The sequence below is a fragment of the Chelon labrosus genome (genome assembly GCF_963514085.1).
Source record: "Chelon labrosus genome assembly, chromosome: 8".
Lineage (NCBI taxonomy): Eukaryota > Metazoa > Chordata > Actinopteri > Mugiliformes > Mugilidae > Chelon > Chelon labrosus.
In genome coordinates, this window is record NC_140358.1 from 12,671,818 (window position 1) to 12,698,462 (window position 26,645).

Genomic DNA, 26,645 nt, shown 5'->3' on the forward strand with positions numbered 1-26,645 from the left:
TTGGGCTATATAAATGAGAGACTTTCTGTGGAACAGAGCACTGTATCACTGAGGCCTGCTGTCCTCAACAAACCTGAAGGGCAAGAATGTAATGAGGACTTGGTGAACATGCTGCGACTGCAGGGTTGTAGCTTTCCTTCTTCAGCCAACATCTTAAACAGCTCAAGGCTTCATGGTCTGTCAGCCTCCTCTGATGGAATTTCTGTTCAGAAGCCATAGTTTGTAGAAGGAAACACCTGTCAAATGTAGAGCCAAGGCTGAGAACCTTTATTCTCTGCACTTCTAATTCCAACCAGAGTAAGTGATGGCTGGCATCACCACACCGGCACATCTGCTGTTCGCTGGCACAAGAGGTTGGAAACCCTCTGACAGCTTGTCTAACAGGCTGTAATGACCTCACTGCTGAGGGAGTTCATCCACTTGGTTGTCTACCAGATGCTGTAGGCAGCAAGCAGGTGATGACACAGATGGAATCGGTTGAAAGCACAGCTTGTATGTAAGACGAGCTGTTGACATCTTATATACTAACCAATATGTGTTTGGACAAGGGATGTGTGCAATAAGTAATGGGGTACAGGCCTGGGTGAATATTCAGTTCAGTCACTTGGCTTGCCCATAACAATGATAAAGGAAATCAAATCGCATCTGCAGATCTCACTGTCTGTAAATGAATTCTTCTCTCAGATATTTCCCTGCCTGATTTTTGACTGTTTTTATGGGAGCCTCACATTTCAAGACGTGCAATACAAGGAGAGTGTTTGTGCAGTTGGGGGCAATCTGTTTAATACAATCATGCTTTGCCTTTGTTCTCTCATAAGACGTAATTCAATCACACTTCCCCGTCACCGTCCGGCCTGCTTTCCATCTCTGTCTTTGCACGTTCATCTCGAACATACGAGGAAGAGAGTGTGTCTCAACAAGAACCAAAAAACCTGAGAAGACACACTGATCAGATAAGCAGAACGCGCTCTCTGCTCTGAAACAGCAGTTTCACACTAAATCACATCGAATAGTAAAGTGCTCCTGCACGAGCATGTCGCTTTTCTAAACACTCCCAATCAGCGATTTCCTCGGCAGGAGTTCTGCCTGTGACAGACAATTGAAAACACCTGCTGTGACACTGTGATTGGACTGGGGCCACAAAATTTCAAACTCGCACAAAGACACTGCATTATCCAAAACTGATTTGTCTTTTTAAACAGCTGAACAAAGCTGCCTCACATTTCTAAAGGACTCTGGCCTTTTCAGTAGGCCACTGCAAGTCTGATTCTCAAGTCTCAGGATGTCCAGTAGTGTTGGACAGTAACAACATTGTTACATTGTTACAAATGCTCTGGAACATGGATCTTTTCTACACACACACACACAGCCACTCAGTCCCAATCAGTGCCACTAAGGACTTCATGTACAGAGTTACACTCACTTTTTCACCCACTTCTCATTGCTCTCTGAATTACCTGTTGGGTCGCACTATATAGATTAAAGAAGAGCTTTAATGTAATGATAATGCATTATCTAGTAGAAGCTTTTTCAGTCAAGGTAACCATTTGTAGAGCCTGTGCACTACTTGGCATAAAAGCCCAGGCTGGTGTTCTGGTAACATTCCAAGAGTGTACCCACAGCCAGAAGAGAGGCTCATTTCTACAGTATCATTAAAAGATTCATTTTCATGTGTGTAATTAATCCTGCATGGCTGCTTCGCTGGTTTCTCATTTTAACTGATCACTCTAATAAGGGAAAGATGTGAAAATCTGACATGGAAATAATTTATGAGTCGCTTAGTTTGTTAATTTTGGAGAAATAAAAGTATGGGCATGTACCTTTAATTTCTGAAAATGCTTTCTGGAAATGACTTTGTCGTTTGGTTGAGCAATTTGAAGCAGAGGCAGTGAATCATGAAACAATTTCCAGTCAAAGGGGGAACACATGCATCTTTTCCCGTGTATTTGTAGCTTACAGATACACCGATCAGGCATAACATAATGACCACCTTCCTAATATTGTGTAGGTCTCTCTTGTGCCTCCAAAACAGTTCTGGCCCATCAGAGAATGGACATGGGCCTTCTGAGGGTGTCCTGTGGTGTGTAACGATTGCATGTTGTTAGTGGGGGGTCTTTGGGTCCTATGGGTTGAGGGGAGGGGATCATCCTCTGTGCCTCTGTCGATCATCCCACAGATACTTGATCAGTTTGAGATCTAGTGAATTTGGAGGCCAGGTCAACACCTTGCGCTGTTTTTCATGTCTTTGTGAGTTGCTCCTAAACTGTTTTTGTGTGTGTGCCTCTGTCAGGTTGCATCCTGCATTGCCATGGAGCGGGGGTGTCTGGTCTGGTCTAGGTGGGTGGTGCATGTCTAAGTAACATCCACATGAATGGCTGGTCCAAAAGTTCCCCAGAAGAACATTGAATTGTCACAAGATGGTCAATGTTTTTTACTTCTCCTGCCTGTAGTTTCAATGCTGTGGCTGATCGGTGTACACATCTTAGAATCTTTTCTTTTATTCATAAATTGATTGTTTCATGGAGGAATCAATGTGTTACCGAGAAATGTATTATTTAACACATCAGTTATGGGAACCATTTTTCTACCCACATGGAAGCAGCAGTGAGAACACTGTGTATGGATGAGTTTGGTGCATAAGCACAAGAATGGATCAAAGGGCTGCGTTAGGACTGGTTATTGTCTGTGTGGGGGAGCAGGAAGTCTCCGTCGTGACTAATGGGACTCTGCCTCTAATTAGAAGACCAAACGCACACAAGGACACGCACTGACAGAGGAGGAGTCAGGCACTGGATAGGCTTGAATGGCGTTTTAAGTTTGTCTAAATGTATACAAAAGAGAAAGCAAAGTCTCTGTACTGTGGTAAAGACATCACTGAGGTTACTGTAAGTATTCAGCTGTTGGTTCTCTGGAGAAATCACAGGTTTATATTAAGTGCCAGTAGGCGATCAACAATAGGTGGCCATTCTAATTAACCCCTCCACTGCCCAGCCACCCTCCAGCTCTTTTAAATGGACATCCTCGTTTATCCCCCTCTTGGTCTCTCTCACTCAGTATTGTCTTTTGAATCCTCAAAGCAAAGGCGACTGGTCACTTTGCAAACCATGTGCCAAAGAAGGGGGCGTTGTCCTATTGGTCCATTAGTGGTTGGCTCCAGAGTAGCCGTCCGGTTTTCAGTTTTTCTTCACGTGTAAGGTAGAAACATTGAAACATAACACGTAATAGACCAATTTAATGTGTAAGTGAATCTATTTTGTGCTGTTGTCACTTGTTCCATTCCTTCCATTTTGTAAAGGGCTGGCTTCCTGCGCGCGCACTCTTGGTGCTCTCTAATTAGTGCGCGCACTGCTGTGCAAAGGTGGAGGCTTGGCTCCTCGCTGCTGCGCCGCTCAGAAGAAACTTGTGCAATGGAAACTTTGGCATAAATGTCAGTCACATAGCTGAAATAATTTTGAAGTGTATGGTGCACAGGAACTCTCCCAATGTGTGACGAGGGAGAGGAAAGCGACAGCGGCGAGAGGGCTCATCCCTCCGAGTCTCCCTCCCCGCCGCTGTCTGTCAGTCTTCCCCGAGGATCTCCTTCCTCTCCGCGGCCCCTAGACCTCTTCTCCTCCGCCTCTCCGCTGCTGGGGGACACGGACCCGCCTTACCTCGCCACTCCGGAGTGTCTTCACCCATCTCCAGAGGACCGGGACGTGGGGGACTCCACACACTCCACGCCGCCAAAGTTCCGCAGGCGCACCGGGGACACCGGCTCCCCGTTTCTTTCGCGGCCAGATGTGCGGATAGATGTGGTGCCCGACCACTACGATGATCCGTTGCCCAAGTGGAGGGGACGAGGCGCGGCGAACGCTGAGCGCTTTCAGCACCGCGGACAGAGACTCCACCGGGCTCCGGAGCTCTCTGGCTACGGGAACCACTTCTCTGTGGAGCACATAGACACCGAGTTCAACTCCGAAAGCCGGCAAGCGTGAGTCCTCTCTTTTATTGTAAAGGCAAAATTTAAATTCACCCTTCCAGTGACAAGTCTCGGGGCCTTGTGCAGAGCCCCCGTGCTTATCAACTTACTAAAGAATACTTTGGGAAATGGCTAACCTATTCTGGGGTGGGAGAATGTCATCACCTAATCCACCTGGAATGTCAACAAGTAGAGGTCAATTTCGGAGAGTGTAGAGTAAAGCAGCCAGTCAGCTGCACCTTTGGGGCAATCATTTAAACTCAGCTGTGCTTTGTGAGGTCTTTTATGGATTGCATCAAGGTGACTGGACTTTTGCTGCAGATGCGTTTAGAGAAGTTAATCAAGTATTATGTAACTTGTTATGCCTTTATTTTTAACATTAGTTGTACTGAGATGCCAAGAAATTACTTCTCAAATAAGTCTAATTGTTAAAGCTTTCTGTCTTCCACCCCCACCCCCTTCTATTCAGCTGATGTGTGGTTAGACTGTAGAGTAGTCTGTCCCTTGTGAGAGCATGTATGTACAGAATATATATGTGAGGAAGTGAAGGATATGTGAGTTTGAATGAATTAGTGCCCTTTTTCCACTGCATACCTTATTACCTGGCTGTGTTGAATGAGCATCTTGATTGGTTCCAGTGTAAGCACTAGTCAACATGGATTGTGTGTGCGCGTGTGTGTGTGTGTGAGTACTAGTCAAAGTAAATGAGAAACACCGGAGCAAAGCCACGTGACACTGAGCTCCAGCAGACTACAGAAATTGGCTTGCACGGTACATGCCTACAACGTCACACTCATCACACAGAAAGCACACACAGATACCGGCGTGCATGCTTTTTTTTTTTTTCTGCACAGAAATGGTGTAGAAGCCTCCCGTGTAATTCCCTTAAAGGTTCTATATCTGTAATAGCTTCACCGTGAGGTAAACGCGCACAAGAACATTTAGTGGACACAGTCCACCGCACCGGGAGATGTCCACGGAGAAGAAATGGCACATACATGATGACACTTATTGAATATTCATGCAGCTCCTCCAGCTTAGCCATGACTATCAGATATTGAGAATGGCAGGCCTCAGTGTTGGGTCTTTGATCTCCCCTAGGCTGCCTCTTTGATTCAGCAGTGTTCATCTTAAAAAGGCCTCACATGGAAAAGAAGGACGTATGCTCTCACTCCTGCCTAACTAGACTTAATGTTGGACATCTGTGTGCTGTGTGAAGTGGTGCGCAAGACAGGGAGAACATGCCTGTTTCTCATTACCACCAAAATGTGGCGTGCAACTCACCTTTGATGTGAAAAATTGGCAATTTACTGCTTGAAAGAGTGTCTACGTGTGACTGTGTGTGTGTGTGTCAGATAAAGGCACGGATAGGTGAGAGTGCAAATCTCCTCAAATATTCTGCTCATGTCTACGCACTGATAAAGTACTAACTCATTAGTCAGTTTTCTAAGTATTCCTGCTGAGTCGAAACATATTTTTGTCTCAGTTATGTCAGACCTGGTGTATCTCCTTGTCTTCCCTTCCTTTTATCTAATTCACATGTAAATGACATAATTGGGTGTTTGCTGCCCCGACCTGGGAAAGTTCAACTGTGACAGGAGGACGTTCTGAACAAATAAATATTGATTACGCAGTTTGGTTTACGACAGGATAACTCGCGGTGACAGCTGTTTATTGTTTTCGACAGGGCTAAAAGCTTTATTGGTCATTTCATTCACGTTTTCAGTGTGCAATTATTCCATGAACAAAAGATGCATGACCCCATTCTATTTAATAAGTGAAATAAAACTATTTATGCGGAACAGTTTTTTTAACTGCCACCCTTCACAGGACAAGCAGTTACAGAAGATGAATGAATGAATGGATGAGGGTTTTTTTTAAGATGATTTGACAAGGTAATGATCCACATTTACACACATCCTCCGGGCCTTATATCCCAAATACATGAATTAACCCGTGAAATTTCAACCATGAACCATGAACAGTCTGAGAAGTCAGAGAGCTGTGGTCTGAGAACCTAAATAGGGAAAGATCTTACGTCTGCAACTGTGTGTTGCAATCACTAGCAGCAATGGTGCAAGTCTGTCTTTTTCTTTTTTTCTTTGACAGTTTTGTTGTTAGCAGGCGAAGGAGCTGCAGTCGCTCTCAGAGATCTGCTACAGGCTCTGACTTGGTTGCAGCATCATAATCATCTGAGACTCTGTCCCAGATGAATTGCTGCAGTGGGTCCTTTCAGGATTAAGACACTTAGAAGGCATATAATCATGATATGAGCACTCCATTAACAGGAAATCAAATACATTTGTCACATCACTGCTGATGCCACCATGAATCATCACTCATAGTGATTCTCCAGTCTGTGAGATTGAATCCACATCCCCTTCACACAAACATATGTTTAAAGATTCACATGTTTAGTGTGAAATGCTAGAGAATGGAAAAAACAAACAGTTACAGCAAGCTAAAGACGCAGATGTTTTGTGAACCAAACCATGATTTAAAGTTGGGTGAACATTATATATATATATATATTTATATGTTGTACAGGTAGGCAGGAGAATAGTAGTGGCCAGTGTGATGTATCATCTGTGGCATCGCATTATTTTGTGCCTCTGTTTCAGAAACAAAGTAGGCTTGGTTGCACCAAACAAAGTATTGTAGCAAGACAATAAGTCTTGGGAGCACATTCACACGCGCCAGGCAGACATACATTTCCACAAACCCTCCTTTACTAACAAATATTTCCTCTCCTTCTGCGCCAGACACACAGACACTCTTGCTCTCCCGCTATCCATCTCCATTGTGTCTGCCTCATCCTGTCCTTGTGACTGTAATTCCACACAGAAATGATGCAGGTAAATTCTATTTCAGGTCAGAATCACAGACAGTCAGAGACGGATGGAGAGGGAGATGGGGAGGGACGGAAAATGGCGATTCATTACGTGACTATAAGGTTATCTGAATGGGCCGGCAGCCAGACTGTCCCTTCATTTGGGAGGAATTCTCCCAGTTCTTACAAATATGTCAGTGTTAATGATCGTACGTCTGTGTTTGTGAGGAGGAGGGGGCTGGTACACCCTACAGAATGTAATCCATTATGGTCGGCCAATGACACAAACTATGGCCTTAAGGAACACATACTTTTCTCACAGAGTTAAACAATTACATCATGAGCTTCACAGAGTTAGCACTTGCTGTAGGACTGTTCTATTGATTTTTATTACATTTTATGAAAAATGTGGGATGCTTACACATTGTATATGCAGAGTCTGCAGCTGTGCGGTGTGTGGGTGTGTGTGTATTAGCGAGAGAGAAAGAGAGAGGAAGAGAGGATTTTGCCCTCTGCCACTGATTGGTAGCCTAAGGCATGCGCAGCTGATTGTGCAAATCGAAAATCAAGAGCTACGGACCCTTCGCGCTACTTAATCTCGCACTGACAGACACACATTCTCTCGCGCGTGCACGTGCACACATAAAATTTGTCTTGGTGAGCACGCTTCATCGTCTCAGTTCCACATCCTTTGACAGCCCCAGGGAATATTTCTACCATGAGCAGGTTTCCATTTTCACCTTTTTCCTTCAATATCCCGCGCGCACACCCTAGCCCACACGCACGCCCACGCGTACGCAAAGTAAGGGGCATTACAGATAGCCCAAACTGCACTTTTTTTTTTCTTTTTCTTATAGCGAAACTAGACCCCTTGCCATTTGTAAGGTCACCGGTTCAATTAAGATAACACGCAATAGCAGATTCATAAATCTCTCGGGAGTCTTTTATGTGTACAATGCAAACCAATTACGGTTAAAAGGTTATTCAAGTGTGTAAGTAGCTATGAATCCTTTTATCCCATTCAATATGCTCTGAGTATCGTACTGGTGTTTTCTAAATTAAATCTCAAGTCTGAATTGGTTATTTTGAACTGGAAAAGCAATCTTCACTAAGCCATTTTTCACCGAATTCACCCCCTGAAGTGACAGAATTCCTCCTCATCATCTCTAAGGTGTGGGTATGTGGCCTTATAACAGACCTGTGTGTTTCTAAAATACAGCTGCAGCAGTATAATAGTCAGCTTCGCAGAAACATGGGTGTGTCAGGGATTCTGTGCTACTGACTCACTGTGGACATTTACAGTGAATGAGATATGAAGACATTATATAAAGGAGGAGGTACATGTTTCTGTCTCTGTCCTTGCCTGTGATGATAGATGAAGTCAGATCTACCTCTGGTCAAAGAGTCCCTTCGCATGATCGCTGACGCTTAGTGCGAGTTTGTCAAGCCATAGCCAATTAAGCTGACAGCTTCATCTCTGGCACGCCAATCAGAGCTGTTGACCTGAGGTGGCCCCCGCAATGAGCTTTGACCCATGTGGTGGTTCATTGATCTGGCCAGGGACCAATAAATCACGGATGTCTTGGTGGTGTTTTCTTTGAGGTCAGTGGAGAAGTCTGTGTTAAACAGAGCTCTTAGTGTTTGACCAGTCCCTGTCCACAGTGGACGTCCACAAGGGAGGACAGTAATGACTCTGTTTGGCTTGATACACCATGGTTTGTGTGATATAGCAAATGCTGCCTGTCGCTTTTGCCTTTGCTCTCTTGCTTTTCACTGTACCTTCCCCTCACCCTCCATCACTGTTCTCTCTCCTTCATCACTCCTACTTCTCCTGTGTCCATCTCCATTATGCTGATTATTGTGGCTTCGCATCATTTCACTTTTTCCTACCCTCTTTACTGTTTTCAGGGTCGAAGCCATGCAGCGCCGGCACACCACGCTGAGGGAGAAGGGGCGTCGCCAAGCTGTGAGGGGCCCAGCCTATATGTTCAATGAGCGTGGCTCGGCCCTCACTGCAGAGGAGGAGCGTTTTCTGGATGCTGCAGAATATGGAAACATCCCTGTGGTGCGCAAAATGCTGGAAGAATCCAAAACCCTAAACTTCAACTGTGTGGACTACATGGGTCAGAATGCTTTACAGCTGGCTGTGGGTAATGAGCACCTAGAAGTGACCGAGCTGCTGCTGAAGAAGGATGGTTTGGCTAGGATCGGAGATGGCCTTCTTTTAGCCATCTCCAAAGGTTATGTTCGAATCGTTGAAGCCATTCTCGGCCATCCCGCTTTCGGTGGAGGCCTGCGGCTGGCCCTGAGCCCTCTGGAGCAGGAGATGCGCGATGATGACTTTTACGCCTATGACGAGGACGGGACGCGTTTTTCACACGACGTCACCCCCGTCATCCTGGCGGCTCACTGCCAGGAGTATGAGATTGTCCACATCCTTCTGACGAAGGGGGCCCGCATAGAAAGGCCTCACGACTACTTCTGTAAATGTTTGGAATGTGTGGAGAAGCAGAAGAAAGACTCGTTCAGCCACTCCCGCTCCAGGATGAATGCATACAAGGGCCTGGCCAGCGCAGCTTACCTGTCGCTCAGCAGTGAAGACCCTGTGCTCACGGCCCTTGAGCTCAGCAACGAACTGGCAAGGCTGGCCAACATCGAGACAGAGTTCAAGGTGAGGTGGCCTTCGTTTACCCCTTTACCCATATACCCCTCTTAAGGAGACATAGACACAATACTGTTTATCATATTTAAAAGGGATAATTTACTTTACACTTATAGAAATTACAGTCAACAGTACCGTAATGAACTACCAAATCTAAACCATGGACACGCTATTCTGCTGAAGGTTTGTGTGCCTTTCACCTCATTTTATTAATGTTCTGTGACATCCATTAACCATGTCTCGACTCATTTTCCCCTTTTCTGCAAAATAAAAATCCTTGGAGGGCTGTGCTGCAGCTGCATGACTGCAGACATTTTAGGGAAGACAACACAGTCATCATAGCATCAACTTTATCATTTGCTGCATATCATTTGAATAAAATAACTCATGTCAACATTATCCTCTTTGCTGTTGTTGTCAGAGAAAGGGAATGAAAGGAAACCAACTAAACATGGGAATGTGAGATAAATTTTGGAGTGATATCAAGCTACCGATCTTTAAGATTCCAGGTTATCACCAAGGAATTCAGATTTGAACTAGCCATCTGATAACATTGCTGAGCCTGCCATTCTTATCTGATGCGGACAAGTTAAGGTTGATTAGGGTTTCAGTACAATAGAGAGCCGAACAAAGATTTGTATAGCCCACTCTGACAGTGTTTCACCCCGTTCCCACCAATGATTCAGGTTAGTCACTATTCTCATTCTACACTCCTAGCTTTTTATTACTCTTCAGAGTTACCCATTACCAAGGCAATCTCTCTCTGGGTTGTGGTAAAATGAGAACTGTAAAGTGGATCGCTTTATTGTTTGAAGGAAAGTATGGGGGAATTTTGTTCATTTTAACTAAGCAAATGGACTACATTCTCTGTACGACAGTGATTGTTTGCTTCCCTGATAATGCCTGTGGTGCCAAAATAATACACATTTAAAACTAGGTGCTGGCACTTCTATTGCTATCTTGGTGGGTGCAAGAGTTTTCAGACTTGGTAGTCAGGACAAGGTGGTGGCTAGCTTCACAGTATGTTCTGGGTTCGAATCCATCGGCCGACTGGGGCCTTTCTGTGTGGAGTTTGCATGTACTCCAGCTTCCTCCCACCGTCCAAAGACCATTTAAGACAAGACTTAATTGGTGATTCTAAATTGGCCGTAGGTGTGAGTGTGGTTGTCTGCCTCTCTGTGATCACCCTGCGATAGGCAGGCGACCTTTCGCCCAGTGACAGCTGGGATAGGCTCCGGCCCCTCCCGAAACCCTCGACAGGCGTTTACAGAAAATGAATGAATGAATTTGTTAAGGCTTCAACTTCAAGACATAGTGACTGAGCTACATGAAGACACAGGACTAAGTACAATACAAGAGACAGTGCATAAAGTACATGTGTGCAAGTTTGTTCAGGCAGTACAGTGCAAACAGACAGTGCCAGCAGTGCAGATAATTGAGGCAGCACATAGACAAACAGTACAGACAGTACTTGGGAGAAGACGCACTTACAAAAAGACACTACAAACAACAGAGAGCAGCCACAGCTAATAAGCAGAATGACAACATATGTAGGTTCAGGTTGGGATAAGGGCATAACTTGGGCTTTAGTTGTTACTGTAAACGTGAATGTGTCAATGAGTGCCCATATGTGAGTGTTAGACAAGAAATGTTGTTGTTTAATTGACTCCCAAACCTTCAAAATGATTTTTAAACCAGGAATCAAAGCTAACTGTGCGTGCTGGCATCTCTCCTGGAGCAGGTTGATTAGTTTGAGAGGGAGCCACAACATGCCTGCTCACTTACACCCTGTGGCAGGTGTAGGCATTAAGTAGCAGCTTGACGTGGAGAGGAGGCTGATTCCCCTCCTCCCCACCGTGCCAGCTTGAATTCCTCTTCCAAATCAGTTGGCTTGGGATATTAAGGCCACCACGCTCACTGGCAAGGGAGAGACACTCATGAATAAACTCAAAATACCTACAATATACTGTACTTGTTACCAAAAAAAAAAAAAAAAAGTTGTTTTCAGTTTTTTACATGCAGCATATACATGGATCAGGCATAACACTGACACTGACAGGTGAAGTAAATAACATTGACCATCTTGTGAAAATTCAATGTTCTGCTGGGAAACTTTTGGACCTGGCATTCATGTGGATGTAACTTAGACATGTACCACTCACCTAGACCAGACCAGGCACCCCCACCCCTTAGCAATGACACTCCTTGATGGGAGAAGCCATCCACAGCAGGATGCAGCCTGACACAGACACAGACACAAAAACGCTTTAGGAACAACTAAAAAAAAAAAACACAAAGAACAGCACAAGGTGTTGACCTGGCCAATTCGATCAAGTATCTGTAGGGTGCACTGGAACAAGAGGTCCCTCCCCTCAACCCATAGGACCCAAAGACTCCCCACTAACAACATCCTGTTAGTGGGGAACTGTTACCAGTTGACAACCTCAGAACGCCCATGTTTTGGAGGCAGTTTGCAGCTTAGCGTCTTGTGTCTTTTTACAAACAGATTCAACTATAATTCTACTAACTAATTATGGCAGACAGGGACTCAACAGGTCCTTGACATTTAAAACTGCTGCCTCACCCACTCCCACATGGACAAGGGTCACCCTGTGCCTCAGCTTGCCAAGAAGATCATGATGCTGACTAATTTTTACAATAAAATGAGAATCACCAAATAGCATGTATAAGATGTGAACTGAAAAAAAAAAAATAATAATAATAAAAAACTAACCAAACAAGTCATTATATTTTATTTCTATGCCTTCCCACTGATGACAGATGAGGTGGGAAATTTCATTTCTGATTTTCCATCTTTCCATGCTTCTGTCATACAGACGACATACAAATCTGTCCCTTTGTCATAAACTAGGTATCTCAGGAACATGCTGAGATCATTTCTTCAAATTTGTCACAAACGATTTGATTTTACCTGGTCAAAGGTCATAGAACATGCCTTTGTCCATTCATTTTTACACCGATTGTGACCAAAGTTTCTCACAACTGTCTAATACGATAAAATTATGCAGCGATTACATTCTGTGTCCAGATGGTCAAAGATCAGCTTCACTGTGAAATTTCAATGTTCTTTTTCCGCTTCCATTAAACGCCATTATTGAGGAAGACGGTGATATAAAGATCATATTTCGCATTTGGATTGATATTGAATTGAGCCTTGAAACTTTTGTAAATCTCTTCTGGGGTGCAGGGTTAAAATGGATCTGCAGCTCATTTAAAGCATCAACTACTCTCTTACAAATTCTATTATATTATAATTAGCTTTGTTAGCTAAGGAATATATATAACAGTTTAAAACATCAGTACCTGCTGCAGTACGTGACCTGTCTATATAGTATAAGATTATGACTGATTCATTTACACAAGAATTGCAGGTGTCTGAATCTTAATAATAAATAATAATGTAGAAAGTATGGCCATATAATTGAACCAATCTGATTACAATCTCTGTACTTATTTGTACATCTTTGTCCACCCATGAGTTGCTTAATTTTTTCCCACTAATGCTCTATTAATTTCTGTCTGTCCTTATTCATCCGTTGTCGCTGCTTTCTGCCCACCTCTGTTTGATATTCAGCCTTTCTTCTTGTCATTCTGCTTCCCGTCTCCAGACAAGTTAATGAGAAGGGCTCACCTGAGGGACCAGAGTTGTGTTGGAGCTCATCTGTCTCATTACCATCTCATTATCACCCCTTTGTCTTCTCTCTTTATTTGTCTCCCTGTCCCTCTCCGTATCATCCCCTCATTACCTCAAAATATCAAATAATGTTTAGACAGTGTGCCAATAGCCCCAGTCAATCACGTTTTATTTAGGGAAATCAAACAAGGGAAATTGAAGTTGAGACATTAAACGTCTTGTTTAGAGAAATAGAATTTAATGAATGAATACTTTATGCCATTCATAGCACCTCTGACAAGCATACAGCTACAGATATTTCAAAAAAGACTTCAGTTACAATCTCTAACAATAATGGTAATCTGTGCATTTATGTTGGTGTTTTAATTCATACTTGCATGCGACATGTGTATGTATTTCAAAGCTGGCCTCATGAAAAGAGATCAATATACCAGCCAGCTTACTTGCGGTTGGATCAGCCTCTACTAAGCACAGTTACCTGCACAACAACACCTTCCTCTTTCTCTCATAGTGTTTTTCCTATTGTTCAGTTTCTTTACGTGGTGTTCTGAATTAATCACTACTCAGCACAAAAAATGCACATGGACTTTGAGTCCAAGGCTTTCCTCTCTTGTTCACAAACTGGCTCAAAAAATGTGACAGGAAAGAAAAACCCACGCACAGATAAAACAAACGCTACGAACAACTAAATTATTATTTTTTTTCCCTCTGTAATTGGAGTCCGTTCCCCGACTACGGGTCAAAATAGTTGGGATTGACACAGATGATCATTCTGTTGGCACATGATACACCTTAATTAATAACTAAAGGGATGGATTGATGTTGTATTTGGTTGACATTCCCTGTCCCTGAAGATAAACAGTTTCAGATTCTCTAAAATTTTATCTATCAGCAGTTAATTGTGTGGAACTCCGGTACCAGTATCTCTAAACGCACTGCTTTGTGTTTCCTTTACGTGTTAGCATTCCATGCTAAAAATTTATACATGCTTTAAACATACATCCAGTTGATGCAACCTGGACACATCCTCAGTGATGTTACTTGGGGTCATGGAGTGTTTCGGGTCTTTCGAACATCATGCACTCTCTCCCAGGCGACCCAGCCAGGCTTGATCAGGGCCCAGCTTGTGTCCAGGCAGCGCTACCTCATCCACAGCCACCTTGAGGCAGCTTCTGCCGCCTCAGTGACTTCCTTGATTCCCCTTCGCTTACTGGCCCCTGTGATGCCCAGCATGTTGTAGGCCCTACATAGAGACTGGCCCGTAAACCATCTGCATCCCACCTCGATTGGGCTCGCACCTAGCTTGCTACCCATTGCTCCTGCACTCCTCCAGTAGCTCGGCATATCTTGCCTTCTTCCTCTCATTAGCCTCCTCGATGCGGTCCTTCCAAGGGACAGTGAGTTCCAGGAGAACGGTCCGTTCGGAGGCTTCTGAGATGAGTAGCATCTCTGGCCGCAGTGTTTTAGTGGCGACAGTTTCTGGGAATTTCAGTTGCTTCCCCAGGTCAACTTTCAACTCCCAGTCTTGAGCTGTTGCTAGCAGGCCAGAGGAGGTGGCCCTGGTGGCTGGTGGAGGCTTCTCCCCAGCCCGAATGAAAGTGATGGTTTGGATGTAATTTTGCGTGTAAGAGAAAGTGGGATGTACCTTTATGGACTCCACGTATAGGAGCAAATCCAACACAGCAGTGTTAGCATAAAACGATACTAAGAAAATATAATAATCTGCATCTGTAAAAATACATTTGCAGTGGCTTCAGTCTGGGTACACCATCAAGTATTTTGGGTCTTTCAGCATCATACGCCCTCCTCCTGGTTTTCCCACCGGGCTTAATGAAGTCTCAGCATGTCCAGACAGCTAGCTACTTTTAGTCCATGGCTCCTCTCCTCTCTTGAGCAACAGTCATCTTGAGAATCTGTCTGCCGCTACTGCAGATGCCTCTTCTCTTCTGCTCTCCTACGATGCTCAAACTGCTGAAGGCTCTGACCAGGGAATGAGCAACGAATCCCCACGCACCCGACGTCCACTGGGAAAGGCTTGGCTCTCCATCTAGCCCACTGATAGTTGCTGACTAGCTCCTTGTACTTGGGGAGCTTTTTTTTTTTTTTTAAAGGCTTCTTCCAAGCAATGTTCCCATGTGACTGTTATATCCAGTGGAACGACTTGTTTCGTGGAATCTGTCACATGGACAATATCTGATCCCAGGTTGCATTTGCGATATACCTGTGGAATTTAAGTTATTGTCTGAGGTCCACCAACAGTTGCCAATCCCTTGTCCATTTCTGCTCCATCTCAGTACGTCTCATGCCCATAGTGGAGAAACAAACAATCCCAATGAAAGGTAGAACGTGAGAAACAAAAGTGCATCTTCAATACAACATACGTTTTTAACCTAATGCTCAACTGATGCTCCAAATTTGACAACATCCATTTCCCATAACCCCTGCATACCAGAGAGTTATTCTAATGTCCAGCCTGATGTTTAGTTGTATCCCCAGAAACTTGTAGGTGTTCACCATTTCGACTACCCCCCCCTCCCCCCCAACGATTGTGACAGGAGTGAGGGTCCTCCTGCTGCTGTGTTCTTACAGAAGAAGTCAAACACACATACGCTCACAAGCTTTTACAAATGAACAACCGGGCACATTGCAGAAATTAGAGACTTATTTCTCATACAAGCCTCCAGACACACAGGGAGAACACTGTCTGTCAGAGAGCAATTTCATTTAATCCTTTAATATACTTTTTAGCCTGTGTTTTTATCTTGGCAAATGTGTGAGATTTCGTAGCGTAATTCATGTCACGAGAAACTGAGATGAAAGAAAGCAAAAGAGAAAGTGAAAAAGAGGTTAACTGATGGTGAATGTCCACTGAAGTGCAATAATTCAGTCTTTTCAATCTTACTCCTGCTCTCATCTCTCCATTTTACATTTTCTCCCCACCCTGCCTCCCTGCCTCTTGTGTCCCCCTCAGTTCACTCATCTGTAACAATCTTCACTCTGTTTCACACCGCTCTGTCTCCAGTTTCAATCTCAAAACATTGGTCCCTTTCCTTAATCTCAGCTCCCAAGGCAAGAATATACCTCAAATTGTTATTGGGTATCTGTGTGTGTCTGTGTGTTTGTCTTACACTGTAAATATCATTAATTATGAAAATATTTTTGCACATGCATCCCTGTGTGTGAACAGCCATGGGATTGCAATTAATTTATTTTAATTAATCAGCCTAAAGGGAAGACACACAAATGCAGACTTTTCCATCTTGTCCCCAAAGCTGCCAACAGATGCCCATATTTTACTTTTCAGTTTGCAGATAATAATAGACCTTTTGAACAGTCGTATCTTGCCTGCTGCTAAATCGACCAGATTTTAGCGTGTATCACATATTTCGCGGCTGTGTGGCATTTAAGAGTATGATCGCAATGGCTCCACAAAACTAGTTTTGAGGGTTTATATTCAAGACAGTGTGACAGAGTCATGCTGGAAAGAAACATCCTTACTAAAAGGGTCAAATGCTGGAGGAATATAAATGATGTTAAAGATCAGGTAGATCAAAATACACTACAAAAACACCTGTTTAAGTAAAAATAGGTCCCAAAAGAAAGTGAGAGGGATAATTTCCGACTGTGTTAAATACTAATTAATTTATTGGGGAGACCTACTTCAGCACACTGTAATGGTTTGCTTGAGCAGAAACATGGTGGTGAATTCATAACGAGACTCAGTCCTTGGGGGCCTTAAACCTGCCAAAAGCCCCTGTCATCTCATTGCTTCCCCGCTCGACCAACTGTTGTCTAACAGAATGATGCAGGAGGGAGAGAAGGAGCGGGAAGGTGGGGGCTGAAACTTGAGTGCACTGACTTTGTATGAGCTATGCAAGGTTTATATCTTCTTTCAGTTTGTAATGATCTAATACAAATTCATAATTTAGTCCTAATTTAGTCCATTCGTCTGGTGCAATTGCAAAGTTAGTATTATGGTTAACTAATGGTACAAAAATGTATCCTGGAATACATTTTTCAGGCATGCAAGTACGCAGCTGTTCGAGGGGGAGAAGAAAACCAACTTCTGAAGTCCAAACTACCAGTCATTAATCTCCAAAGTTTGCCTATTATTGCGTGTTATTGATAAATGCTCATTGTGTCGGCTGCAGCCATCACCATCTTGGCAGTGCGTGACTCCGCTTTACCCGGGTAATCCAAAAATGGTCAGCGAGGAGGAGTGGGCTTTAAGAGCACCTACTTACTCAAATCTACCGCACCCATAATTATGCATCACTTTAAGCCTTATAGAAAGTGACCCATATAAAAATCCACCCCCGTAGAGTTGTCTGTTGGAGCCAGTCTCAAGTGGACATTCAAGGAGCTGCGGTTCTTCGCTTCATATTTCAAGCTGTTCCCCAGCTGGCTTCATGTTATTTGCCTTGATTTGTGACATCTGTTCTATAAATGTCAACCAGGTGAATGTTGTCCTCAGTTGATAAACAGATTAGATTAAATATAGGCATCCGTTTGCTGCTTCCCACTCGTAAGAAGACAATGTATGTATGGACGGACGTAAGACAGTCTGGATTGTCCTTATGTGTTGCCCTCTCCTCATTTCCATCTGTGTGGTATTTTGTTCTGACACGGATTAATTCTCCGTTTTAAGTCAGCTAGACTAAAAAAGAACTAGTTCTGGTTTATCTACTCAGCTATGGAATATGGTTTTTCGGAAAATATGTGGAAAGGTCAAGAGCGAAACCACCCTTTGCATTTTTCAGCCATATTATAATTGCAAATGGGAATAAATGTCTCTAAATGTGATGTTGGCATTTCTCATATCGAAAGGAGGGAGAAGCCACTTCAGCCACGGTCAAGGGTTTTTATTAAAATACACAGACTGTCGAGGTGGCAGGTGAGTGGACAACATGTCACCTGCTCACGGAAGGAGGCGCACACATGGAACACACAAAGAGATGAAAATTTGATTGAGGGAAGGGCACCAAAATGCTGAGAATGATGTAAAATATAAAGGGAATAATAGCCAGTAAAATAAAGGGCCAGCTGAAGCCACACTCAGATGAATCCTCTGATTTGTGATGTCCAAATTCCACCGAATTCCGCTGAAAGCTTGATGTTTAAAATTATTTTCCTTTCTCTTTCCTTCTCTTCTTTACTTGTGCCGCTCTCGTGCAGAATGACTACCGTAAGCTGTCCATGCAGTGTAAGGACTTTGTGGTGGGCGTGCTGGACCTTTGTCGGGACACAGAGGAAGTTGAGGCCATACTGAACGGCGACGTGGATCAATGCCCGCCGAGCCCTTACAACCGACCCTGCCTCAGCCGTGTCAAGCTGGCCATCAAGTATGAAGTCAAGAAGGTAAGACGAGTGATCCGGCATCTATTGAGAAAGTTAAGTGTTTTGTAGTTTATGAATCTTGTGCTGTAATTAAAAAAACACATTAAAATAATGTGAATTATATAACATATTTTCCCACAAGGACAACTAATAGGACTAACGTTGTAATTCTAGAAAGTAGCCTCTCTTTCACTTCCAGGATGCAGAAGAGATTAAATTTAGAACCAGAGTTGTTAATGTCTGTTTGCGGAATCCAATTGCTCTTCTCCAGGACCACTGTGACGTATTACGCTGTAAATAATTACACGAAATAGGATTATGAGCCAAATGACTGCGAAAAACAGTCCCAGTGGTCCTTTAAACAATTTTAAGTGACTTGTGAGCGTTCAGTGCCAGAGGAGGCAGGGCGCGGTGTGACATTTTCATAGCTCGGTAATCATAAAGACAACGAGGCCGAGGTGATCGATTGCCATAAAACGGTGTGCTGAGTTCGACACTTGAGATCGAGGTTAAAGCTCTATCTCAAAGTTGGCAACACTGAAGCTAAACGCCTCATGAAGGATGAAGAACGTAAAGGCTTCATAGGTGGATCAACAAAGTCACTTTGCATTACAAAACTCTCTGTAACAGCGTGTTTTGTTTGGGATTATTGTTATCCACACATGCACGTAATATGCAACAATGAAAAATGCACCTTGTGAATGGTTTCTATAGAAAAATACATGATTTATTGCAGTGTTTGTTACACAAATGTAACTCCACTCGTGTGTCAGTAGCCATTTGTGCACAAACGGTGTACAGACAGTGTGTTTCAGTGTGTGTTTCCGTGCATGTGGCCTCAGAGGGCCTTCTGTAAACAACTGACTGGACTCTGTATAAGAGCTAATCCCTCCTGAGCAGAAGTGCTCTAAGTAAATGTCAGATCAAATCCCCTTTTCCCATTTCCCCTTACAATACTCTCTCGCCCACATGCTCCTATTTGACCCTGACGTGCTGCATGTTTACTTTAAAGTTGAATCCCAAGCGTACGCGTGTTATTTGTGCCAGTGTACGGGTTGGAGAGCAAACACCCGGTTCGAGCAGTGTTTTTGTTTTTATCCTGTACAAGAGAGCGTGACCAGTACCAGGCGGCTAATTACACCAGAGGAAAGGAGAGAGGGAGGGATGGATTGCCATGGAAACCAGGTGGAGCATGACTGTGAGCAGTGCATGTTGCTGGATGCAGGCAAGGTCCATGTCATGGGTCAGTGGATTGATAGAGTGGGGACTGGACATCAGTAGAAATTATGTTAACTCTGATTTTGTGTAGGGTTAGGAGGTATGCGCTGTTGCATGTGGTTTCTCTCTTCATGCAGAGATGATTGAATGTGTGTACACACGTTGTTCTTGTGTCTGCTTCGATCGGTGGATGGGAACGGAGGATGTCAATCGTCAGCTCGGATAAATGCTCGGGTAAATGTGATTACCGAGGCTGATTGGTAGAGGGGTGGAAAGGATTGATTGAGGGTAGAACAAAAAGAGGCAAACAAACCTCAAAGGGGAGCATGTTCGACGAAACGTAACCTGTTGCTCAGATCTCAGACATAAACTAAAAACAGTATGCAAACACAGTTTGATTGTTACGGCAGTTGGCCACCGACCGAGCATTGATTGCTCTGCTGTCCACATCCTTCCTCCAGCTGGAAAAAACACATCCATCCTCCCTCTCTTTCCTCATGAGACCTTTGTTGCCTTTCATTTATCCTCTCCTTTCTTGGAATAAAGTCAGTAATTAATGTCAACACTCAGCCCTGCTTATTCGCTGGCTGCTTTCTTTTACAGACAGTATGTGAAATTGATTTTCCAACCTGCTTGTTGGCATTTTTTTCTAAATGAAGTCAAGGAGCAGTCATAAATACAAATGTGTTGTGAATAATAAATTTGTATTTTAGCAAATACGCAATGTGCATGCTCTAAACAGAAAGGCAGCCTCAGCTGCTGGATTTACCTTCGAGAGTAGAGTAGCACTAAAAACCTTTTTCATGAATACGGTATAATGGTGAACCTTATTCAGTTTACACTCATTGCATTTATGTAATTCCAAGGCGGCAAAGTGACATGTGTAATATGCCTGCATTTTGTGATGAAATAAAGTACTTTGCAGCGCAGAGAAACTGGCAAAATATGTTTGGCTGCTTTTGGCAGGTCAATACAAGCAGGATCTGGTCCAGTTTAGAAGAAAAAGACCAGAATGCCCTCTGTTATGGAGGAAACATCCTTCGCTATCTGTGTAAAAACAAAACAAAATGGTTTGTAGAAAGGTTTAACATAGGTGAAAATGAAAATACGCCCCATCACCTCGCATCACATTTTTATTTCATCCATTCAAGTTGCAATATACCAGACCTGTCAGAGAAACGGCCCGCAATGCTTCAAATGCCTGTTTGTAGAGGACTGCTTTGGCTCATTTCATCACCAGTCTCAAACATAAAATGCCCCAGTTTTAGTTTTACATATTCACAGATCATTTATGCATTCTGAAAGATGCAACATTGCCAGGACATCTGACACTTGACAATTCAATTAGACAGAACAAATAGGCCTCTTCCATTCCAGTGTTTTGGGATGGCATTCTCAACATGTTGTGCTCATCGCTCATTAATGTTATTAAAATTGTCTACGGGACTCAAATTCTTGAAGAGAAACTGCCTCGTTAATGAAATACATGCTTACACACTCCTGAACATATCACCAGTGATGTATCCTGGGGTCAAAGCATTTCCTATCTTTCATCATCTTCTCCCCGATGATTATCCGTCTGCTAATTGTTTCGCTCTCTTGTTTTCCCTTCTGTTTCTCTCCTCTCTCACCTTTCTTGCCCTGAGCCCACATCTCCTCTCCTCCATTCTCCACTGACTTGAATTTCTCATTCCTGTCTCTCTCTCTCCCCCTGTCTTCAGTTTGTTGCCCATCCCAACTGCCAGCAGCAGCTGCTGACTATCTGGTATGAGAACCTGCCCGGCCTGAGGCAGCAGTCCGTCGGTGTGAAGTGCTGGACGGTGCTGGGGGTTACCGTGGGTCTGCCCTTCCTGGCTATCGCCTACTGGATAATGCCATGTAGCAAGGTACGACCACACGACTGTTTGACTTTAATCACAAAACGTGATTGTGGGTAAAACCAAGAAGCTGGTGGTGGATTTCCTCAGAAACAAACACACACACTGGTGAACATCCAGGGAATGGACATAGAGATAGTGGACTCTTATAAGTACCTGGGAGTTCACCTGAACAAAAAACTGGACTGGACTGACCATGCTAGAGTGCTTTATAAGGAAGGCCAGAGCAGACTCTACTTGCTAAGGACACTTAGGTCCTTTGGAGTGCAGAGACTACTCCTCAGGTCCTTCTATAACTCTGTAGTCGCATCAGCCACTCACTATGGTGTGGTCTGCTGGAGCAGCAGCCTCTCAGTGGCAGACTACAAAGATACTGGTCAAGGAGGCTGGCTCTGCTCCGGGCTGCCCTCTTGATCCTGTGGAGGCGGTGGGTGATCAGAGGGTGATAGCAAAGCTGTCATCGCTGATGGAAAACTGATCTCACCCCCTCCATGCCACCATGGCGTCTTCAGAAGTCGACTGCTTCACCAGCGCTGTGTGAAGGAGAGTTACTGCAACTCCTTCCTTCCTGCAGCTGTGAGGCTGTACAACCACGTCTGTTCCCAGTAGACCACAGAACTACTGTTGTGTATAATATGAGATTCTTTGTATTTAATTAATGTTAACTTTTCCTTCACTTGTGTGCACGGTCCTTAAACAATACGCTGCTGCAACACTGCATATTGCACAAGTCATTAAGCTTTTTTTTTTCCTGGAGACTATGAACATGTAACCAAACTTAATGATGATGCATTCATGTCCTCGCAACGTATTTTACTGTGCTGACACCAAGAAATGACTTGGGCGGGTGAAAATCTAATAGATCTCCAATTTAAAGAGCATTGTATAATCACCATTTGATTCGAGGGCCCGAGTCACTTTATAACATTTTCTTAATGCTCCATCAAGCAAATTATAATTTGTAAAGTGACACAGTACGATGCGGGTCCCACACGTGCGGCGGAGCTGAGCGGAGCGGGTATGCAAATCTGCTCATCAACCTGGATAATCCTCCACCTCATCATAAAGTGATGTGTGTGTGTGTGTCCACTAGCACTGAGTGATTCAGAAACAGTGTTGAGTGCTCCATGTTAGGTGTTACTGATGAATTAGTCATTTTGTATACTCAGAGACATGAGAGCAGCTGATGTTAAGTGTGTATGAGAGGGTGGAGAGCAGCTCCGCTGATAGAGAGCGTCTCCACCAGTGAGATATGGGCTGAATCAGGAGGCGCTAGGCTAGCACCGTCTGACACAAAAACACCTGTGCAGGTCGACGTGCGAGTGTGTTCGCGAGTGCATGTGCACGCGCGTATGATTATACTTGATTGTGAATCAACCAGCCGGTGAGGCCGCATGTGACAGCCAAGAGAGAGCAGGAAAGCAGCAGCATCAGCAGCACTGTGAGATACAATGTGTTACTGTTGTTGTACTTTTTCATTGCGCACATCATTTTAAAAGAGCAGTCATGGTTGAGATATTAAAAAGACAGAACTACCGAGTGAGGGTCGATGGGAAAAAGCCGCTTAATCAAACAGATACTGAGGCAAATGGATGTTTATGTGTGCTGAGTAACAATGTGACAGCAGCTCAGCAGATGTACATAAATGGATCTGATAATGAAATAGAAAAAGACGGAGCAGATCGGAAAAAAGACATCAAGACGGAGGTTCTCAGAGAGATAGCGTTGATGTGTTTTCTTTTGTTGTTGTTGTTGTTGTTGACTGTGTGTAGTGCGCTCTCGTGCACCTGGAGCTAATCATGCAATTTCGTTCTGCTCATCTCATCAATTGCTCATCTCTTACAGCTCATAATATCCCCCGTTTTAACGGCACCACGACACGGCGCTATCAAAACACCAAACCGCATTACATTTCATATCAGCGACGAGAGATGGTGAAGATATTTTTGTTCCTCAGATGGAAGTGCTATGCCGCTGGAGTCAGACAGAGGGTGCGCGTGAACGTTTAGGACACCTACTTTCGCGGGAAAATACAAGATTTTTAAGATGTGTATTTAGATATATTCTTATTTATTGGAAAGGTTGGGAGAAATAAGCGGAAACGAAACAGAACGATGTGACAGATGTCGGTTGGTGCACATGAGACTCCCTTTTCAGCTGCCTCCAAGTGACAGCGAATAGATGGAACGTCAAATAAGAGAAGTAACAAGCAACAGAGGAATAAAACTGACTGAGAGGCCTCTTGAAGCAAGCTACATACGTTAGTTGAGGATTATTTTAGAGTTGGAAGTCTTCTATGCAGATATACAACCACTGTAGCTATTGCACGTGAGCGAAAAGGGGAACTGAATAAATAAAAGTGGAACAAAGGTGAAAGAAGTGTGTATATTCAGACCGGGCCACAGGCATGAAGAGGTTGCTTTATTTACGGTAATTAAACCTGCTATCACAATCAATTTGGCTCTGATACGCTGACGTTTGCAAACTCTGCATGTCGCTCCTTTATTAGCTAATTATTTTCTCTTTAATTACTTTTCTGCAGTCTGTCATCCATTTAATTTGCTCGCATATCTCTTTGCACACAAGCTATGGCCCCGCTGTTTGTGTTTTTTTGTTTGTTTTTCGTATGTTTTTTGAATGTGTGCAATTTTTTTTTTATGCTTTCCACCCTCGTCTCTTGGGAGATTCAAATCAAAGACTCAACAAGGAGAAAAAACAAATCCTAATCAATACATACAGGACAGGGTCACAGTTCATTTATCACTGGTGGAATGGCTGGATATCATTGATTTTACGCTTTGCCGTACTTTAATCATTGTCTGTAGGCATTCAAACACTATATTATCTACAAAATATTAAACTTAAAAAGGGAAGCTCCACGTTCCTTGCAGCTACTGCCTCCAATCTGCACCAGCAGTGGACTTTTATTTCAAACGTAGGTCATGGAAAATTTTATATGCCGCACCTTGTATTGTTTACCGGCAACCATTTAGCCTCTTATTGCAGTACTTCCATCCAGCAGAGTCACACGAGCCATATATGGTGCAGACCTAAACAACGCGTACATGCAGTCTTCCTCTCACAAAATGGGTCCATGCGTCTTTTTTTTTTTTTCTCCTGAAGTCAATATGATGTCACTCTCTAAATTCACTTCAATGATCAGTGTGGCGGTGTCCGTTTAAAAATAACTGGATTAATTCCAAAGCAGATGTGTTTGGGTTTGTGCCTGGCTTCATTGACATGTCTGGTCTTGTGGTTCACAGTCCCATCCACCCCTCACTGGTCGTCATTTCCTCCACCTCATCCAAACGCGGTCTCATGTGGCTCCAAATAACCAAGATGGCACCAGACAAAATAGAAGGGGACGAACCAGTGTGGAATGTCACTGTGCTTTTGTTCGTATTGTTTTTTATAATATATGATGGTTTCCGACAGGGATCCTCTCCTTTGAGTGGAAACATGTGGAACTGTGTACAATTAGGCTCGAAATGGTACCAGTGCTGAATTGTTGGGGAAAATACAACATAACTACATAAAGCAGTATTTGCTTATATCTCGATACAGAGTGGATGCCTGTCTGTACACTGTGTACATCAGGTTTTATTCTTCCTGGTGAAATCATGTCGGAGAAAACAGATTTCCATTTCACACCAGGCATCTTTTACTTAATCTGCATGCCCCTACCGCCGGCGGCCACCATTTTGTTGGAGCCTCTCGCCACCCTTCCTCCAATAAAAAGAAACCCATGGGGTTTGCAGTCATCACACAGCAGAAGGCCTGATCTGGGATGACCATCTCATTTAAGCTGAGCTGTGAAATGGATCAACCTTATCAGCCGAGCAGCTGGGAGAAATGCGGGAGGCGGGAGGAGGTTTAGAGGAGGTTTTGCGGGGTTAAGAATTATCAGACAACCTCTTCCCACATGGTTTAACAGTGTGTGCGTGTGTGGCATGGGGGGAGCTACCAGATCTGATGTGTTATTGTGCATGCAGAGAGTAGAGATATCCTGTGGGTAGCTAATATTGAACACAGCAGGTTCGGAGAGTGGCAAATATTGGGATCTCAAATGTCCGTATGGGGCTGGAAGTGTGCATACGTGTCCCTTTGTGTACATGTGTATGTCCGTTTGCGTTTGGCTCTTACGATTTTGTGTAGTCGTATAAATGCCCCTCTGTGTCGCGTCACGTTTAACACTATTTGTGCAGCACCATCTTGTGTTATATTTTCCCCATATGGTGCATTTCCACAACCTCTGCTGATTGATTGGCATTTAGTTACTCCTCCATTATGTCACTGTGAAAGTGATTGGTGGATAAGCACATGCATGTACTGCAACAGCTGCTGTGTGCCTGCTGAGATGGTCGCGTAGCGCCGAGGTCCAAAATCCTGGGAATTCTGCAGGAGGCAGAATTAACGTAGTAAATAAAAACAGATGTTTTGTCTGGCTGCAATCTTGACTCTTCAAAAACAATTTAATGTGTTTCTTAAACATAACTCCCGTGATGCTAAAAGGTTAAAGCTGTTCGTGCAAAGATAAACCATTGAATGCAGCTTTAAAGTACTCATTAATATTTTTAAATCAAAGATACGCATTGGAACATGTGTCTAATTATTTCCTCGATGCGTTCACTTCCAGCTTGGCCAGATCTTGCGAAGCCCCTTCATGAAGTTTGTGGCCCACGCCGTCTCCTTCACCATCTTCCTGGGTCTGCTGGTTGTCAACGCTTCCGACCGCTTTGAGGGCGTCAAGAACCTGCCCAACGAGACCATCACGGATCATCCACGACAAGTGTTCAGGGTCAAAACCACCCAGTTCTCCTGGACGGAGATGTTGATCATGAAGTGGGTGTTAGGTGAGGCATCTTCCTACACAAACCATGCATGCTGTTCCTCTGCAAAGCCAGTTCAGATATACATGATAGATCAGATTAGTCAGTTACTGACTAAATTTTTTTCTGCAAAACAACATCCCTGACTATAAATGCTCTACAAAGAGAAAATAGAAAACTTTTTTACCCGCCTTTAACATGAGACATTTTTAATACTGTACCATATCAGCCAAGTGGATGAAAGCCAATGCCATGGCAATGCAACATTTCTTTTATCTT

At 43.7% G+C, this 26,645-nt stretch overlaps 1 protein-coding gene across 1 annotated transcript in view; it reads left to right on the top strand.

Annotated features, from left to right (window-relative positions):
- Positions 1-3,482: 3,482 nt before the first annotated feature.
- The window catches only part of trpc7b (transient receptor potential cation channel, subfamily C, member 7b), a gene marked incomplete at its 5' end in the record, with an annotated part of 46,793 nt that continues 23,630 nt past the window's right edge, over positions 3,483-26,645 (top strand). Inside the window, 5 exons of the mRNA XM_084550475.1 lie at positions 3,483-3,970; positions 8,697-9,459; positions 18,281-18,463; positions 21,382-21,546; positions 26,174-26,390. Coding sequence (XP_084406601.1) covers positions 3,483-3,970; positions 8,697-9,459; positions 18,281-18,463; positions 21,382-21,546; positions 26,174-26,390 — 1,816 coding nt within the window. The remainder of the gene's footprint in view (positions 3,971-8,696; positions 9,460-18,280; positions 18,464-21,381; positions 21,547-26,173; positions 26,391-26,645) is intronic.